General features: G+C 41.3%; 1 protein-coding gene and 1 long non-coding RNA gene across 2 annotated transcripts in view; one reads left to right on the top strand and one right to left on the bottom strand.

Annotated features, from left to right (window-relative positions):
- Positions 1–21,024, top strand: part of LOC138369389 (uncharacterized) — a 387,359-nt gene that overhangs the window by 344,047 nt on the left and 22,288 nt on the right. The gene's annotated exons all lie outside the window — the stretch shown is intronic.
- The window catches only part of LOC123755072 (lachesin), a 99,830-nt gene that overhangs the window by 61,541 nt on the left and 17,265 nt on the right, over positions 1–21,024 (bottom strand). Inside the window, 1 exon segment of the mRNA XM_069332882.1 lies at positions 2,408–2,703. Within this exon segment, the coding sequence (XP_069188983.1) occupies positions 2,408–2,519 (112 nt within the window). The 5' untranslated portion in view covers positions 2,520–2,703.

Below are 21,024 nucleotides of genomic sequence, written 5' to 3'. Positions count from 1 at the left end.
TCACATAAGCCGACGGGCAGTGCACCTGTCCTGGCGATTCTGTATGTACTTTGCGAAGACATATTCATGGAAATGAAGCAGAGGCATTTCACTTCGATACTTTAAATTCTCTCATGGAGGGTTGCGAAATTTTCTGGGTCCCTTAACCAGGTTGTGGGAGCTAATTCTTCACCCCAATCTGTTGGAAATATGTAGGGAAGAATTGTTAACTACCCGTCCAGGGTATTTCCTTACATTTCTTTGATTCATTTGCGTTTCCAGCTTCCATTTATCTCCTACTAAATCTCACGATAATTAGGCTGTCACTACCCACCTTTTCTAATTTCCCTCAGTATATTGAATGTTGTAATCATATCAATTCTGTATGATCTAGCTCTCTAGATCTAGCTCTCTAGATCTCACCTCTAGGGTTTTTAGATCTTATTCCCTTGACGTATCCTAGTACCTGTACCCGCATGGTGCTGGCACAAGTCATGTTGCTAAGCCCAGCACTTTTTCAGTCTTTGTTTTGTGCTTCACACGTTGCAGATACCAGGTAGTTAATGCATATTCAAGAGGAAAAGTGCCCGGAACAGAAAGGAATTGGGAACAAGGAGTTTCAAATATAAACTGATGTGTGGAGAGGATAGTGAGAGTAGAGATGGCAGAGATAGAAAGTGAAAGTAGTGGTAGTAGTGAGAATGAGAGTAGTGGTGCAGGGGAAGAGAGCAAGGGTGTTGTTGTAAGGGGTACGGCCAGCCAAGGAAGGATGGTTTAAGGGCAAGGTCGAACAGGGAAGGGTAATATATGGACAAGGCCGCCCAGGAAGGACTAAGGTACGCGCAAAAGCGGCCAAATATGGGTGATGTAGGCGCTGGGGCGGCCAGACGTGGGTGATGTAGGCGCTGGGGCAGCCAGACATGGGTAATGTAGGCGCTGGGACGGCCAGACATGGGTGATGTAGGCGCTGGGGCGGCCAGACATGGGTGATGTAGGCGCTGGGGCGGCCTGGGAAGGGTGGAGATTCATGGTGACTGGAAACTAGATAAGGAAAATATACTGGGTAAATGCTTGGAATATCAAAATAAGCGCTTGCTTCCGTCAGTTTGGAATAACACAAAACTTGTTTTTCTCTAACCTCATCTTAAGTACTCTTTTGTTTACCAAACAGATTCATGCTTTCGAATTCTTCTTCCAGTTCGTGTTCGTATTAATTTTGCATATATAAGGATTTTATGTACTCATGAATGGCCAAGCAGTTACGCACTTGTGGAAAAAAAACTCATCATTTCGGACACAAATACAGTTTCCACACCAGTAAATACTACTGAGTAAATACTTAGTAGTCAGGAGCCAAACACAAACTTACCTTGTAAGTTAACTAGCTAACAAGACTCAAGTTATTAGTGGCCAAACATGCACCAACCAGGAGATACCTATGCGGCAGAGGCCACACCTTGCCAGCTAGGTGTTGCAAACTCATTTACCAATAACCAAAACTTATTCACCTGATAAATTATTCACCTGGCAGGAAGTAAACCTTCACTATCCCGGGTCCAATACCAACCATCCAGCTGGTAAAACTATCAGATCCAACACAAACATCTGAAATTTTCCAAACACTCTAACAGAAACGTCACATTTTCAGCAGAAATTTACCAGGAACTTCTACCAGGAAGAAGGGCCATAGCCATTCCTTTAATTATGTAAACCCACACAACTCAATAGCATATTGAAGTTTCAAATAACCAAGTACACGTCTGCAAGAAGCAGATTCACCACTACCCGAACAAGCCCCTGCTAAGAGCCTCTGATGCAAACAAGAAACGAAAAACTCACTTTCCAAGGCCACACAGTTACCTCACAAGAGCCTACCTCACAAGCGTCTACCACACAAGAGCCTACCTCACAAGAGCCTACCTCAAAAGAATCTACCTCTCAAGAGCCTACCTCGCAAGAGTCTACCTCTCAAGAGTCTACCTCACAAGAACACAATGAATGCAACATTCTTATCTCCCAGGATAAAACATTTTTCTGGGTGGACGTCTGACCAAACACCTCAAAACATATCATTCACTTGCCAGTGGCCAGACGGTCTCCTGGCGGAAACTATATTCAAGTGCTAAATTTCAATAAGCAGAATGCACTCTTTCGTGGAGAAACAAAACCTTACCAGAGTCAAACGACTCGCAGGCCTGTAATAAATTCATCTGATATGAACAAAATATTTACTTACAAGTGGCTAAACATTCGTTATCAGGGGATAAACATTCACTTCTCATGAACTAAACATTCTCTTCCCAAACCAAATATATTACCAGTTTGAGTCAAAATCTTCACCTGTTAAATGCAAAACGATCAACTTTGAACGCCAAAGTTCTCCCCTACTTTGCACAAAACACTTAACCACTAGAATAAAAACCCTCACCTGCTAGGGGCGTGAGGAGTACCAGAACAAGCACGGCCCTGAGGGCGTTGGGGCGGGCTACCATCTTGAAGACTACTGACACTCTGCACACGGCTGGCCACAGTAAAGTCATTGATTTCCAGTGTTAATAATGCTTCACCTGAGGATATTTCGCATGTGGCCTTTGGCTCTGCAGTAAGAGGAGGAGCAGCAGGCTACTAGCAGTAGCAGGAACATGATTGGTCATGTGCAGGTTGTGGTTCACCAGGCACCCCCTAACGCCGGGTCCCGCACAGTGCTCGCCTCCATCATGGTACCTGTAGGAAAGGAATGTGTACATCAGTCTTCAGTGGTCACTTGCACCTTTTCAACTCACACCATAAGAAATATTTACTAATTATAAATCTTCTAATGACTTCTTAGTGTTTTTCAATGAAGCCAAACATAATTATTGGTTTAAATTCATTGCTATAGGTTCAGAATAGGATTAATTTGCTTATGGCTTAAGATGAGTTGCAGAAAGAAGCTCTGAACCTGATAACAGGATTCGAACCCTGTCCCGATATTGCTCGTTAGATTTTTAGGTCCAGCACAAAAGCACTTATCAACTGTGAAGGAATATTAAAGTAACAGCAAAAGCTTACGACCTAAAGCATAGTCCACAACTAGAGTAAGCTTCCAGTGAAGGAAGCTTACACTACCGTGCATATACACTGAGAAAAGGCGTAGTCCTTTCGACAGATGTATCGAAATATATTCATTTTGTGTGTGCTCGCGGAGGAGGAGAGGTGATAATATATTAGAGTCTAACCCAAAGTTGCATAACAAGAGGAATTTTCCTAAACATTTGGTTTACAAACAAACTTACTAGGGTTTAACTATTTTTCAAATTTATTTACCGATCATTAACCTTCTAATACTCCAAAGAATCCCATTACGTGATGCATCAGTGAGAAAATCAATTTTAGTGGTTTTACTAACAATGTGTAAGGCAGCTTTCACAAGACGTTTATGAGGGGCCGTTTCACCTTGACGACCAACCTAGCGATAACAGCCCCATAATAACAATATTTTGTTCTGTCTCACACGAGAGAGAAAATTATTGTATTTTAGTTTGAATTTTGCAAAACACTTGACTTCGGTTCAGCTGAAGCTTTCAATCAACCACTCGACTCGTCCCGACAATGCTGGAGAGTCCTACCAAAGCTCTTGAGTCTCATGGTGCCACAGTACGACCATTCTCCCAAGACTCGAGAGAGAGACTCTGGCAAGTGCTCAAGCAAACACCAGCTTCTCCTTTATGAGCATAACCCATTAAAGCTCCCTCTGGCCAGGGTGACTTAGGAATATTTCCCACTATGAGACTATTTCATTTGCATCATTAGACTGTGCAGTTAATGCCTCTCGTCCATGTGACGAGGCACGTGAGACTACGCCTTAGGACCAACACGGCATAAGGATCATAATGGCAGGTTTCATGAGATACCGATATTTACGGCAGTCGGTGTGAGGAATAGTTATGGGTGGGTCTAATACTGCTCTTACTTTTACCAAACTGATATCAGACGAAGCTGCTTGTAGCGAGCAGAGCGCGAGGCGCAATTCCCGCAAGTGTGCTGAGGTGTGTACCTAGCGAGTGTGCCTAGGTGAACCGCGAGTCTGCAAGCTGAAGTGACCACACGAGAGCGCTAAGATGACCCCCTTGAGTAAACTGAAGTGATCCGTGAGACATCTTCTGGCTAGCATTAGACATCACACCTATGGACTGTACACCTATCGACTTACCACATGTCGACTATACATCTATCAATGTTACATCTATCAAGAGTACACCTATCGACTGCACACTCCTTCGACTGTAAACAAATCAACAGCACACCTACCTACGTTGATTTGTTTTGGATTTGTTTTGTTTTTTATATGTCTTCGGACTGTAAATTACATAATATAAATTATGTAATTTACATAAGTGCGATAATGTAATGTAAAGTGCGATATAATATTACCAAGTAATATAATGTAAATGTAAGTGCGATATAATATTACCAAGTAACTAACATGGGAATACAGTATATGAAAGGAAACATACACAAGTTAACATTGTACCAAATTCTTATTTAAATTTCGATTAACGTAAACACAAGACCCTTACAGACGATGGACACAGCGGAGGTCTAAATGCTTAGTATGGTATTATTGTTCCATGGTACTATTAAAAGGGTGCTATACAGCGTCTCTCGTACTGTCATGCTCGCCAGATTAGGGAGACATATAAGGGGAAGGTAAGAAGAGGCTGTCAGGAGAATTAGTGAGTTGTCGTTATGCACGAAAGACCTACTACATTATGATACTAGGAGGGGTATCCGGCGGTGCCTGGGATAGTATGTATCTCTCCCACGACCCCCTATTGCACCCTTCTTTTTTCCCCTCTGCACATTCTTCCTCTCCCTCTTTTTTCCTCTCTATCCGTCTTTTCCCGTCTTCCCAGTTCCACTCCCCCCTCTCTCTCTCTCTCTTATTCCTCTCGTCTCTCCCATTTACCCCTTCTCCCCTCTCTCCCCCTCAACCTCGAAGAGGCAGATTTTTTTTCCATTTATTTACAGTACTGTATATAGAAGGGTGTCTGGCTGCACCGGGGTCTCTTCCCCCCTTTTTCCACCTTTTCCCCACTCCAACCTATCTTCCCCTTGACCTCACACATCCACGTCCCTTTGATCCCACCCTATTCGTCTTCCTCCTTTTTCCCTTTTCCTTGAAAATTAATGATTAAACAGTACTGAAAAAACTGTTTGAGTCTCAAAAACTATTCAGTTCATCGCTTCGAAATGAAGAAGTCTACGCACAACACTGTCCCGATTTCATTTCAGGCTTTTGATCGATTTCATGAAAATAGCACATACGGGTAGAGTTACATATTTCTTAATTCATTTAGCTTACGGCATCCTCCGACCATCCTGTGTTCGTTCTGTACCCCAGACCATTCCACCTGCAAATTTAGGTGCGGTCAGCCCCAGGTGTCAGGCCTTCAACTTTGGATGACACGGACTTAGAGACATTCTCTCTTATGGGTATAGATAAAATACTGTTACTCATGGTTTTAAGTATTTTGTTATATATCGTCTAGTATTATATTACCTGCCTACGATAAATGCTAAGTCAACAAATAGTTTGCTATTTGGTTTACACTTGCATGAGTGTTGCGACATTCAAGTCATTTAATGTTCCTTACATGCAGTCGTAAAATCCCCCTGTTTATGAATGACACACAGTTTACACACGACTCACAACTGATAACGTCTGAACAAGTCTCGAACAATGTATCAATGACGACCTTGGTTCGAATCGCAACTCCAAAAATGCTTAACTCAAGTACTTCAAATGCATATAACTGCCAACAGAACTTAAACCTCTAATCTATCTTATGTCTAACTATGCATAGTACTCAAATTCTTATAATAAATGAACAGCATGTTAAAATTGATGAGTTCTGCTTTGGGGTTGGCCGCTGCACGGAATGAACATAATCTGAGGACGGGTGGCTCATTCAAGGTTATATATGACTGAAGCCTTCTCTCTGAAACATTTGCTAAATATTTGTTATTCAAATTGCAAAACCCTTGTTTTTTTAATATAAAACACTTTACATAGGGCTCACCATTGATGACGTTCGAACATTTCTCGAACAGTGTTTCGTTGACGTCCTCTGTTCGAAAAGCACCTACGTAAATGCCTCACCCCACGTACTACAAACACAAATAATTCCGGCCTGTAGGCATAGTGGCATAGTGTAGGCAAAATCTGGTCTTCTAGTCTCTACCTCAGGTGTCTTCTTTGGTCATTTGGTCTCCTCCTCCCGGAAGTTTCGATCTCCTGGCCTCCACCCCGGGTGACTCGATCTCCTGGTCTCCACATCAGGTGATTCCTCTGGTTCCTGTTTTCCACCCCCTGCTTTATCGATTTTCTGTTCTCCACACTTGGTGCCTTTTTTATTCTCTCTCCCCCCCCCCACACCCCGTGTGACCTTTCTTATGACCTTTTCTATCAAGGAAACACCTGCAACAGACAGTTTCGTTATGTGCTAACGATTGGCTCGTCATTAATGTATTTTTAGGTCGTTATACCTGATTAACTATCGACGTGAAATTGTATCAGAGAAGTCGCAGTTCGTTTGCACCAATATATCAACACTACGACTCGTGTCTGAAATGTTTACCCTAGAGAGAGTCCATAGAATGTGTAGTCTGTTGGCATGTCGGCTCGACGGATGCTACCAGAGTCTGCTGAAGTCACTAGCACCGCCGCTAACACTCTAATACTGTCGCTAACACCGGTGTTAGCACAGTTGCTAACATTCTTATTGATGGATCCACCTTGCAGACGATGAGTCACAATAACGTGGCTGAAGATATGAAGAATGAACTACACACCAGAAGACGAGGAGGCGACGACGTTTCGCTCCGTCTTGGATCAATATCATGTCGATTATCATTATCACAATCGACTTGATAATGGTCCAGGATGGACCGAAATGTCGTCGTCTCCTCATCTTCTGGAGTGTGGTTTCGATCCACCTTGTATCCTTGCACAAATTTGTATCTGAATGGAATTTTTGCACATGCATATTTTCACATGCCTACACCATAATACATAAACCTTTGCGAGACATTTCATATATACGGCTCATGACATGAATCACATGTCAAGATCTGTTTTACCAATATTTTGTGAAGAAGGTGTTGCCTACACTTAAGCTGGAATTTTGATATCTTCATATGTATCAACTCTTGTTGTGGCTGTTGTGTGGAGAAAAATATCTGGAGATAAGCATAAGTGAGAGTGGAATAAATACCGATTTAGTGGATTTAACGAAATTTAGAATTCGAGTACAGAGCTAAAATTATTTTGAAAGTAGCAGGTATTGTGTGGTCATATGACCAAATCTTAATATTCAGTGAACCAGTAAAGTCTTATTAAAGTCTTATTTGGGTTGTTAAAAATTACTAAATTGTGGTGTTTTGGTCGTATTTAAAAGTGAGTGAATATTATTTGAACTCTGTAATCTGATCATAGAATTCAATCAATGTTTGTGAGATATGATTTGCTATCAGTTAACCGTAAGCTATCCCTCAAACGGGTGTAGCAATCATGAGGAAATCACTTGTAATTTCACGACATGTTTCTACTAAGAGTTCCCAATCAATATGAAACAATGAGGTATAATCGATTCTCTATTACCAGCAGTATTACACTAAATAATATGCCACTGTTTAAAAATGATTACTCAGGCACTGTTGACTCGTTGTTGACTAGCGAGTCAACTGTTGACACTGTTGACTACTATTAAATTTAGGTACTATTTAGGCACTGTTGACTAACTAGGTCGATATTTCGGGATTTTAATATTTGATCATTAAGCGTAGGAGAAAGTTATAGGAGCAGGTAACCTGACACAATAGGAATGATAACCATAGTAAACGAACACTCAAACAAGTCCCAATAATCTCTATGGAAAAGCAACCTGCAAAAACTCTGAAAAACCATATCTATGAACATGAATGGGCCATTAAAGTGGGAAATGAGAGCGGACCTATTTTCTGCTATCAATGAGACAATAACCACAACACAGATTTTAAAAACTGCCAACTAGGGTCCAAATAACATTGCAATATTCATAGGAAAATTGTGAATCTGAAGCAATAAGTAACGATATCCATAATACTAAATGCCTTACGATTAATTTATTTTCAACATATTCATAATGCCCAATGATCAGAGGCAAATGGTGATGCAATGGTCTTCACCTGAAGCGAGTACTATCTATGACCACACCCGAGAACCTCGTGATGAGATAAAACACTTAAAAAACAGAAACATATATATATATATATATATATATATATATATATATATATATATATATATATATATATATATATATATATATATATAACTGAAAACTCACACCCCAGAAGTGACTCGAACCCATACTGCCAGAAGCAATGCATCTGATGTACAGGATCCCCTAACCACTCGACCAACCATAAAATACCATGCCCAAGATTACCAACAGAGTGCCGGCGGGGGGATGGGGAATTAGCCTCGGATACCATCCTCTTTTGTCCGGTCGTGTTGGTCGAGTGGTTAAGGGATACTATATATCAGATGCATTGCTTCTGGCAGTATGGTTTCGAGTCACTTCTGGGGTGTGAGTTTTCAGTTGTATATATGCCTGGAGACCGTTCAGGCTTGTTCACACACATATGTATATATATATATATATATATATATATATATATATATATATATATATATATATATATATATATATATATATATATATATATATATATCTTCAAAATATATTTTCATCTGAGAATGCTTTCGGGATTATTCCCTTCATCAGAGGTGCAGGACGAAGTGAGAGACAACATAGGAGAAGGAGAATGTAAAGTAGGAGAGGCGGGAAGAAGAAGAAGGTCACAAGAGTAGGGGGATGTGAAGTCCCCGAGCGAACGTCAGCCTCCCGAAGGGAAGATCGAGATAAGAGATGTGGGAACACTGAGGTGGAAGTTGGATGCTGAAGAAAACAGATATATTAGGTATTGATAATAAGGATAATTATTGAACAGAAGATAGAAACATAGGAGAATGTCAAGGAAAACTATTTGAAAGTAAACGATATAGATTTCAGAGAAGCAAGGGAAAGGAAACAAAGAAAACAGACACATATGAAAATTTACTCCAAACGAAAGTAGTAAATTGAAATCAGAAATAGTACAAGATGTTGTTCGCTTATAGGGATATACTGAAGGGTAAAAAATCCCATAATTCCCAACTAACAGCAATTGGCCAGAAAAGCCAGTCCTGCATTTCCTGGCCACCAAAATCACGGAACACTTGGTCCACTGATCTTGCGGAACAGATGAGTGACAAAGACGTAGTTACGGATGGTATATTTATACATTACTTCAGAAACACTGCCACTCCTCCTCCCAAGCACCACACGCACTCCACGTCTTCAAGTATCAAAATATCATCAAGAGAACACGTCGAAATATCCCGGAAGAGATGAGTAGTCTTGACGTTTTACATAACACATTCACATATGTATAATGCATATTGTAATGTCATTTTAGTTCTTGGATGGTTTGGGTTGCAAATGGGGCATCGCCACCCACGATTTAGAGCAGTGTGGAGCAGCAACTCCACACGGCAAGAGCGATCACATCCAGACTCACCTACTTTAACATTCATATTCATGTAAATATATTTCATATAATGACTAATAAATGATCCAATGTCCAAATTTGAAGCAAACACATCTCATGAGGATTTGGTAATAACCCAATGACTGTTGAATTATGTTCACGATAACTCTTTTAAAATTCGCATTTTACATTAGAGTGTAAGGAACATTAGACTAGGAACGTGGTGTATACAATAAATACAGTGTATTTATTAAGTGTATGCAGTATTTACTGTATACAGTATTTACTGTTTTCTTTATACTTACTGTATACAGTAAAGTGAATACAGTATCCCAGCAGTCAGCTTCGCAGCTTGGTGAAGGTGACGATAATGATGAAATTGTTGAAGTAGATCAAGATCAAATGTAAAAGTATTATTTACTTTCAAAGTGTTGGACTTGTACCAATTGAGCTTTAAATTGAAGCGTACACGTGAGAATGTTTGCCATGTACCATGTGCTCGAGACACCAGTGTTGCCATGTACCATGTTACAGTGTACATTAGTCATAAATGTTGCCATTGATCTGTTACCTTGTACACCAGAAATCAGTGTTTCCATCTCCCTCCTGTACACCCTCCTTTCTCGTGACCACTACATGTATGGGAGCCGGGAGAGCAGTACAGAGCGCCATAGACAGCGGAGGGAACGCTGTACTGGACTTCCAGAGAAGCCGTACTTGTTGTGAAGACTTACAATATCTGCATAATTCTGTTTAGACTGATGGTTAAGTGAATAATAGTAATCTGTACTTACCTAGTTAAATTTACCTAGTTGTGCTTGCGGGGGGGTTGAGCTTTGGCTTTTTGGTCCCGCTTCTCAACCGTCAATCTACTGGTGTACAGATTCCTGAACTTCTCGAGATATATAGGTGTATGTGTGTGTGTGTGTACTCACCTAGTTGTACTCACCTAGTTGTACTCACCTAGTTGTGCTGCCTGGGGTGGTTGAGCTCTTACTCTTTGGTCCCACTCTCAACTGTCAATCAACTGGTGTACAGATTCCTGAGCCTACCGGGCACTATCATATCCACAATTGAAACTGTGTATGAAGTCTGTCTCCACCACTTCACTGCCTAATGCATTCCATTTTTTAACTACTCTGACACTGCGTTCTCACGGGAGGAAAACATTTATTTTCTAATTCGTTGCAATTTCCTTATTATATAATCCTTTATTTCACACGACTATGTCTCCTTGAATCGTTTTTCCATGGTGTTTTTCAATAGGAATTCCCAGAATTTCTTGTAACCCTCTCTGCCTTATGTTAGTCTCCATCTCCCATCCTTTCCACACTTCTAATAACAGTTCTCACTAATATCCTGTGTTCAAATTTCCGTATACAATGGTCACTCATTCATAAGGACAATTTCAATGCATATTCTATATGCCTAGTTTTGTGTATACATTAGGTTCGGTTTATCTGTAAGGTCATCTGTTCTTCTCGTGTTTTCACTTAAAAGTTGAGACAAAACGTTTCTCTTTTTTACCTCTACTAGTTTTATTTCCCATGTTTCGTATCCCCCACCCCCCTCCTTACGGGTTCATTGTCTCCCAATGCATTAGCATATGATTAAGTCACTCAAGATTAGTAGTTAGGTTTTATATGCAGATTCTTAGAAGATACTCATGCAGCCACGTTATTGTGACTAATCGCCTGCTTAACCCATACAAGTAGGCCATATAGGCTCTAACTTGTTTAGTTATATGAGTCCACTGAGTTCAGTTTATACCGCCATTATATATACATCCATAACTTTGTCCTCCAACCAGATTAATATCGGGGGCATAATTTAACTAAACACCGACAGTATGACCTCGACAGCTTCTTCAAGAACTGTCTTTGCCATTTCCTGCAAGTGTGAGGTTACACACTCGTGCAACCCCTTGTGGCGCCTGGGGAGGAGTATATGATTGCTGATGATCTTGGAGGAAGCGTGTCTCTCAGTATGTGTGTTGTTGCAGCATCTCTCAAAGTGCAATTGTGCCTTTACTAGTAATTATTTTGATCGACCCCTACTTTGTTGTCCTTTTAGAAAAAAATGTGCTCACTTGAGTTCCTACTTTCAAGGAATCCAAGTGAGCAATTTCGGTCTAATTAGATCTGTTCCTGCGGTTTAAGTGTTTGAAGGAGACTGAGATTAAGTTGTTAGCTTTAGGGAAAATACTTATGAATCTGTTTAGCAATTAGGTTCATTTGTTTACTAATTTGGCTCCCCTTGCTGGGACGGCTAAGCAAATATTGCCAAACAGTTTACCATAACATGCTCAGTTGCCTGAGGGGACCATGAGCGTCTTCTCTTTCCAGGTTCAGTTAGAACAATTACATCCATTATGTCTGCGTAAGACCTCCCCCCTCCTCCCCACACTGTTATTAAGTCTGCTGCATAAGCCATAACCCTAGCAATACTCTGTAATGTTGAGTAAGTGGTTTTCTTGGCTAGTGGTCTCCTGATCTGGTGAATCGGCCCTTGGCATCCCTGTGACGAGCTATACGCCATGTATTACTCACTTCTTTGTTGTGCTTCATGCATGGGCTGGTTTAGGGTGGGCGGGTAAATGAAGCGAGAAGAGGGAGGCAGAAGTAACCAGGGAGAGAGACGGTGGAGGGGGGGGGATGTACTGACCTAATAAAAAAACTGGAATGAACCTTCCGCAGGGGTGAGGGAGGGGGAATGTGGATGCGGGAGATGGCAGGGAGGAGGGATATGGGTTCAGGGAGGTGGTGGTGAGAGGGTTATGTGGGTGAGGGAGGTGGCCGTCAGGGGGTGAAAGCAGAACAAAGACACTTTATATCCCCCGGTATTAGTCCCACAAATTCATTCACTGTGGTTTAGACACATTTTGAAACTATAAAACATTTAACTGCTGTGGACAATATCCCTTTCTCCTGATGAGTCTGTTACTTAGCAATAATGGGATAGTTAGACTAACATTATGAGTTGCATCTTGGGAAGGTCAGTAGTTGACCATTAGGGGTTCTTGATAAAGCTAAGTACAGGCTTGCTGTCCCGACGATTGGAATTATATCTTCTTGTCAAAGAAGCAGCGTTTAGCTGCTATGAGATTCTCCATCTCTCCGTCAGCGCACCACTGGAAAAGTCGCTAGATGGCATGGAACAGTCTCCCGCCAAACACTCACCTAAACTATGATATTGGTACAACGTTCGAACAAGTTTTAACACCTCCTAACCAGTTATAACAACCAATATAGCAAGTTGTAACAACGTTTTAATACGTCATAAACCCGTTAAGCCAAGATGTAACAACTTTATTACAAGTTGTAGCAAGCGGAAAATAGAGACAGTTTCGGTTTGTGTTTCCAGGGTACCCTTCATAGACTAATCAATCCTTTGATCTTCCACCCACAAATGAAGTGACTTTCTATGGCGATTCTTGTCAATGTTGCAAGGAAGACTCCTCTTACTCATGAGTATTTCTGTAGTTAACTCTAATCTTACCTTTTTGTGTTCCTAAGATGTACAACCATCAAGATAAGATCACATAAATTCTGCTGTGAGAAAATCCTCCGTTCATTTCGCAAACGTTAAAATATCCTAAAGGTAAAGTAATGGGAACATTTATAAACAAATAACTACTATATAAATAAATGAAATTAGAAACTTATTCTCGGAAGAAAGGTTGATTGAGCTTAGTGAGAGCATGGGTGGTCAAGAAGAGATCAAAAAACCACATAAGATTTGTTTAAACCATCAGTAAGTATAACAAGTAGCTCCAGGAGGAGATGGCTGGCATGACCCAGAGATATTCGACTGAGGATTTGTCCAGATTCTCAGGACAAGCTGTCTTAAATTATGTCATCGATGCTATCTATCCATGCTATCTGTCCACGGTGCTCCCGTGGTATATTCTACATATTATTTTTATTACTTTAATAATGATGAAGAGATTGGCAAGGATACACAGGAAGGAGAGCGTCTGAATCGAGATGCAGATAAAATATTCGAGAATTTATTCAAAATTAACCATGAAACAAAACTATTGAGGACTGGAGACATACCATCATAATATACAAGAAACGTATTTGAGGAATAACACGAAATGTTCCAAGAGGTATTCAAGATGTAGTCAAATGCGAAAGAATTGACTCCTCAATATGTTACAGACTTGCATATGTGTAATGAAGAAATAAGGTGCACAGAGGCACAATACGGCTAAAGAGAGTCTTCATTAAACACTGCTAAAAAATTATTAATTCAGATGATTTGAAAACGTCTCCTACGGTAAAGTGAAAACTTGTAAATGGGAAATTTACCTGACAGTTTGAAGGCAAATGCTCTTAAAGAGTTCTTACAGCCACCTGTCAGCCCTAAAGCCCCCAAGACTGACTGTTAGTGACCTTGACATAGGGCCCCTGACTCCCCTGGTGGCTGAAGGCAATGTTAGCCACATGACTGTCCTCCATTCTTTATTAGTAAGCTACATGGTCGCCTGTGGTTTATTCAGCACACTCGGAGGCGGTAACATTTACTAAATGAATTTATCTCTTGCACACACCGAAGGCATCACCGTAGGTAGTGGTAAATGGTGATGACTATTAATTATTATCTATTTCTATTAATTATTATCATTTTCTATTAATTGACCATTTATCAGTCCCCGTGGCGCAGTGGTAAAGCACTCGTCCGGCGCTTTGCGAGTGCTTTGGCCTGAGTTCGTATTCTAGCCTAGGAGGATTGACTGGGCGCCAATCCTTAACTGTAGTCTCTGTTCACACAACAGTGATTGGATGCCAGGTTGTTAAACGATTTGTCGGGTCATATTTCAGGGAAAATTAGGATTAAGGACCGGTCCAAAAAGTTACGCGTGATAGTGGCTTTACACGAATAAAGAACTCTTGAATATATAAATATATAAAAAATCTCTGCATTATACTGAGCCAAGTTATGATGGTCCAACCATGCAAAGGAGTAGAGGGAGATACTGGAAGGAAACGTCGTGTTTGGATGAGGGAGAGAGTCGTCCTGGGTGAGAGAGTGGGTCGTTTCGTGTAAATAAGGGATATAGTCGTTCTAGGTAAGTGAGAGAAGATTGTGCACAATGTGGAGTACCAACGTGGTTGTAACGGATATATGACTGACTGGGATATATGACCATATAATCAGGAACAGCCTCCACCACGTCACTGCCTAATGCATTCCTTCTGTTAACTACTCTGACACTGAAAAAGTTCTTTCTAACGCCCCTGTGGCTCATGTGGGCACTCAGTTTCCACCTGTGTCCTCTTGTTCGCGTACCACCCGTGTTAAACAGATTATCTACCTTGTCAATTCCTCTGAGAATTTTGTAGGTAGTGATCATGTCTCCCCTTACTCTTCTGTCTTCTAGTGTCATGAGGTGCATTTCAGGTGTGAGCGCGTGTGTGTGCGTGTGTGTGCGTGTGTGTGTGTTTGTGTGTGTGTGTGTGTGTGAGTGTGTGTGTGTGTGTGAGTGTGTGTGTGTGTGTGTGCGTGTGTGTGAGTGTGTGTGTGTGTGTGTGTGTGTTGTGTGTGTGTGTGCGTGTGTGTGTGTGTGTGTGTGTGTGAGTGTGTGAGTGTGTGTGTGTGTGTGTGTGTTTGTGTGTGTGTGTGTGAGTGTGTGTGTGTGTGTGTGTGTGTGTGTGTGTGTGTGTGTGTGTGTGTGTGCGTGTGTGTGCGTGTGTGTGCGTGTGTGTGTGTCTGTGTGTTTTACACTGGCATTAATTTAAATAAAACAATTAATTTCCACTGAGACATTAGAAACATTTCTGCTTAAATCCTGCCATTAAGTTTTATTTAGATTAATTTCACGTCAAGTCATGACAAATGGTGGTAGTAGCAGTGTTTAGCTGGTCTCCTGCCACCACTGCTTGAGCTGGTCTCCTGCCACCACTGCTTGAGCTGGTCTCCTGCCACCACTGCTTGAGCTGGTCTCCTGCCACCACTGCTTGAGCTGGTCTCCTGCCACCACTGCTTGAGCTGGTCTCCTGCCACCACTGCTTGAGCTGGTCTCCTGCCACCACTGCTTGAGCTGGTCTCCTGCCACCACTGCTTGAGCTGGTCTCCTGCCACCACTGCTTGAGCTGGTCTCCTGCCACCACTGCTTGAGCTGGTCTCCTGCCACCACTGCTTGAGCTGGTCTCCTGCCACCACTGCTTGAGCTGGTCTCCTGCCACCACTGCTTGAGTTGGTCTCCTGCCACCACTGCTTGAGCTGGTCTCCGTCCTACAGGCAACACCTATTGCTGGAGCCTACATGCTCCCTCCACTCTACCTAGGGGGATCTACTGTTCCCCACCTGAGGCTTCCTGCAGATATCACCTGTCTAAAGTGGTCTTCCAGAAACATTTCTTATCATTCCAAATTTAATGCTGTCATTCTGGTCTTTTTTGCACTAAAGTTTTTCTAAAATTATTAGCAACCACCGCCCTCCACCTGAGTCGATTTAGAAGAACTCTTTTTCTAAGTCGGTCTTTTCCCACTTCGCCTTGTCCTCTATTGCGTTCATTCCGGTGGCAGAACTTGTGGTGGAAGCCACAAGCCAGTTGTGGCTTGTGTTGTTGCATACCACAACAACCAGAGAGGCCGCACCACTATGCGGCCTCTCACCACCGCCTCCCGCTCCTTCACGCACTGTGCTCTCATTTAAGTTTCAAATGTCCATCTGCATAATTGAATTCAACACTAAAATGTAACGCTAATTTTTGTATGTCATTCCAGGGTTGTCCAAGGTACACTTTAGGTCTGGTTCATCCATTTGTTAATGTAGCTTAGTCTGTCTGTGGGCGTGATAGCGTTTGGTTCGTCTTTGTGTATGAAGTTATCTGGTCTATCTGAGGGTGTAGAGGTGTCTTGTTCGTTTATCTCTATAGCATGTGGTGGTATGTAGGTCTAGACAGATTTTATTGTATGTGGTGTTATGTACGTCCAGACAGACTATATTGTATGTGGTGTTATGTACGTCCAGACAGACTATATTGTATGTGGTGTTATGTACGTCCAGACAAACTTTATTGTATGTGGTGTTATGTACGTCCAGACAGACTTTACATTTTTTATGCACGTGAAGCACAATATTTGTTGTATCTTAGAGTCCAATATTATTTCGTTATTTGGATGCTTATTTTTTACGAACATATGTATACATATTTTTAATTCTATGCTAATCGAAAGTAATACTGGTGTTTGCATTTTTAGTGAAGACAAAAATTTGTCGTGAATGCTTATCCTCTACATTAAACATGTTTCGTGGACTTTTGTAGAAGCTAGCATGCATGAGGATGATAATATTTCATGATATCCCGAAGCTGATGGTATCTGATATTGCTTATTTTCACTATTATTCTTAAATAGGCGAGTGAACGCCTGACCACACTTCCACCATATTAATTGATGAGAAAGCCGATTTAAAAATCTATAAAAGCTATCACTGACGAGGATTATACTTTTAGATTCACATCGAATACCTGTGAAGGTGTTGGAAATTGGTTTTATTCTTTTCTCAGCGTGCCATTGATGTTTCCCACATGACTTACGTGTCATCCAGGAACAAAGGTGTAGTAGAGTTGCATCATTACAATGATGCAGCATTGCCTCTAGTAGAGGCAGCATTATGTAAAAGAGTAATCAGTAGTTTAATTGAAGATCATTCACTCTTAAGGACGAATGCAAGACAGTGTTTCGTCAGTCTGTAGGAGTGACAGTGTCTCATTCACATGTGAGTGGGACGGGCGTCATGTGACGGGTGCGGTGTGACAAGTGCGGCGTGACGGTGTCGTGTGACAGGCGTTGTGTGACGGGTGACAATAAGGTGAAGCACAGTGAAGCGACGGCGGGTGCTTGCCACAGGTGGCTGTATAAGAATAGACAGATAAAACATTGAAAACTATATTATAGAATACCTTTAAAGTTGACATTTTCAGTACTGAAAAAGGTGAATATAAAAAAACCAATGAATTCAATGAATTGAAGTTGTAGTGTCCCTCGGAGAAAGATAAATTTTATACGCTAATCTATTATCAAAGAATTGGGTCGTAAATCAATTTTTAAAACACGCAGGCTGGGGATTCATCAGCCATTTATGTTACTGTATATATATTTCTACCATGTTTATTTTCAGCTATATATGCTCTGTATCACTTTAAACAATATCGAACATCGTACCTCAGCTCATTTTAAACGGGTCTCGTAGCTATATGAGCGAATCAAGGATCCCGTGTTCGATTCCCGGGTAGGAATCCTTAAGTGTAATTATATATTGTGTTATATTATTTTCCAAAGAAATTATATTCTTTCTATTGTGATGTATGCTTTTTATTCACAAAAGGCTCTGAAATGGTTGTTTCCGTGAGGACCTCGGGTTTTCCATGTGAATGGACCATGGTATCTCCATGGTTTGTGTGGAAGTGCCAAGGCTTGTCTGTGAGAGACCCATTGCTTGATTGTGTGAGAGACCCATTGCTTGATTGTGTGAGAGACCCCTTGCTTGATTGTGTGAGAGACCCATTGCTTGATTGTGTGAGAGACCCATTGCTTGATTGTGTGAGAGACCCATTGCTTGATTGTGTGAGAGAGCTTCTGGATAACCTGTAACAGAGCCACGGCTTGCCTATGTGAGAGAGAAAATCCTGGCTTACCTGTGAGAAACAGCCCCTGGCTTTCCAGTTTGAGGGAACCGTATCTTTCCTCTATGAAAGAGCCATGGCTTGCTGTTGTGAGGGAACCCATGGCTTGGCTGTGTTGGAGAACTGCAGCGTGTCTGTGTGATATAGCCTGTGTGAGAGCGACTGTGTGAGAGCCTGTGTGATATAGCCTGTGTGAGAGCGACTGTGTGAGAGGTAATTGTAATAAACGTGCCTACAAAACCTGGCATAAAAAGTGCGTTAATGTGAGTGTGGAACACACTGGGATACACCTCGACCAGAGACAAAGAGACTATGAGCATCAGGAAAGGTCAGAATTATATTGTATTGTTCATTTATGAAAGAAATGTTCAACGTCGCATTGAGTGAAAATACAAGAAATCGATGAATAAATCAGGTCTTTAAATAAGTTAGACATAATCCTGTTGTTTTATTGGTGTTGGCATTTTGTGCTCTGTGCAGTGGTCAAGGTCGAGGCTCGTAGTGTGCTCTGTGCAGTGGTCAAGGTCGAGGCTCGTAGTGGGCTCTGTGCAGTGGTCAAGGTCGAGGCTCATAGTATGCTCGACTGTCCAGTGTTTTACCTTTGCTCAAATTATTTGTTGTTCATTCGCCCATCGCGCATGTTTTTCATGGTTTCACCTCCCGTGTTCTACATGTTCTCAATCCCCGTTTTCAGCATGATCTCACCGCCCATGTTCTTCATGCTCTCACCAACCATGTTCTTCATACACTCATTAACCATGTTGTTCATGCTTTCATCACCTGTGTTCATCATGCTCTCACCGCCCGTGTTCAACCAACAGTTTTTTTTAGAAATGTTTAAATGTTCTCAAGTTCAATAATTAGACATATATAAACAGTACATTACTGTAAATCAAAATGTCTCTTTCCATGTCCGTTCGAGGTTGAAGGTTAGTCTTACCCAATTGTTCCCAGTAACTGGTGTTGGGAACGTGCCCATCATGGTCGGGTCGGAGTTGGTACCAGTCAAACGAGTACAGCATGACACGATGCCAAAGGGACCCCCCTATGTGACCCTCCTGGCGAATCTCAGACTGACAGGACTATCAAAACATTCTACAGACAATTTTAAAATCAATTTTTCTTACTGTTTAGTAAAACAATACAGAGTTATGCATACATAATTGTAAAAAAATTCTACTCATCTAACTTCTTTCGAGCTCTCAAGTCAGTCGCGATTATGTGTCCAGGTCCTGTGTCTCTGAGAGAGATGCGTATACATAGTGACACGTGATACATATTGGTGAGAGAAAGATAAAGAGAGAGAGAGAGAGAGAGAGAGAGAGAGAGAGAGAGAGAGAGAGAGAGAGAGAGAGAGAGAGAGAGAGAGAGAGAGAGAGAGAGAGAGAGCAAAGGGGGCTATAGTTAGGGAGGAAGATAGGCAGACAGACAGACAGTAGCCAGACCCGGACACCGCCGGGTACCGCCTCTTGGATATCTATATAAAAGTCACAAAGAAAAATATGATGAAAAATCTTTGCTCACTGATGTCAGCTACAATAAATAATTGTATTCTATATTCACGCTTGAAATATTTAGTTTAGAACCATTTTGACGATCTATACGCATTGTACTTTTGAACGGCAAGTTTCAGAGTTTGTTAAATTACGAACTCAAATAAATTGGACAAAAATGTTTTAGCAGAGAGCGTCCTCTTACACGTACGCGACAGTAGTGCATTGTTTGTTATTATTTAAGCAAAGGAATTCCACACTTTAGGAACCTCGCTTGCTTTATGCATGTTTCGGCATGGTTAAACACATGTTTCGACATGTGTTCGAGCCTCGGAACACCGCGCTGGAAGGATCCATTTCCTTAATGGAGTCCAGCAAGTTTACCCTTCAGAATCTTTTAAGTGGCCACACTCCTTTGCTTCCCCGTCCTCTCTTATGAGGATCCCAATGCTCACAAGAGTCTCACATGCGTTGCCTCAGAGTGCACATTTATGAGTGCAGAGCATGAGTGGCAGAGTGCGTGATACATTACCTGTTGTCAACTGACTTTAATGTTACATCTGCCGCTGATGTCTTAATTCCATTTTTTTATCATTCTTTCCTTCGGAGTTTTCAAGCCGAAAACTTTATTTGTTCCTTCCCAGGGGCCTTGTTTTGCACATTATATTTTTTTAGGGAACACTAACCAGCATATCTTTTGGTGGTTGCACCTGTAGTGTTGTTGGTGGACACTGTGTTGGTGATATGGTGGTGATAAAATTGTGGCTTTGATAGCGGAAACTGTATAGCTGATGAATAACTATCAAAATCTCTGTAGGTTTGGTAACGATATATGAGGCCAGAGAAATCCTGACCTTGGTGAGATAAATTATGTATATATATAGGAAATTAAGAGCAATGTTATGAGTCCATTCGCGCACTCATTGCGATCTCCTGCCCGCCTTAATGGCTACACTTAAACCAGAAGAAATAATTCATAAATTTAATTCATTTGTTTGAAGCGAATCATCAATTCACCAAAATAGAATAAAGTCTTTTTAAGACGTTTTCTGGTCGCTGACCACTTGAAACATTGCCACAAATATCAACTTAAAAGAAAGTTAATGCCACTTAAAAATGAATGATGTGTGTAATGGTGTATCAAGGCTTCAGGAGAGATTAAACACCTGACGTCCGTCCTTCAGATGATTACAAATTAAGAATAGATCAGCTTCACTACCTTGATCATTATCTGGAGAATTCAGTAACTTCATGATGTGTATCCAATGGTCATCAATTATTATGACTAATTATGACAAT

Source organism: Procambarus clarkii, chromosome 28 (genome assembly GCF_040958095.1).
Source record: "Procambarus clarkii isolate CNS0578487 chromosome 28, FALCON_Pclarkii_2.0, whole genome shotgun sequence".
Taxonomy (NCBI): domain Eukaryota; kingdom Metazoa; phylum Arthropoda; class Malacostraca; order Decapoda; family Cambaridae; genus Procambarus; species Procambarus clarkii.
Note: the sequence above shows the minus strand (reverse complement) of the source record. Positions and strands in the feature narration are given on the sequence as shown.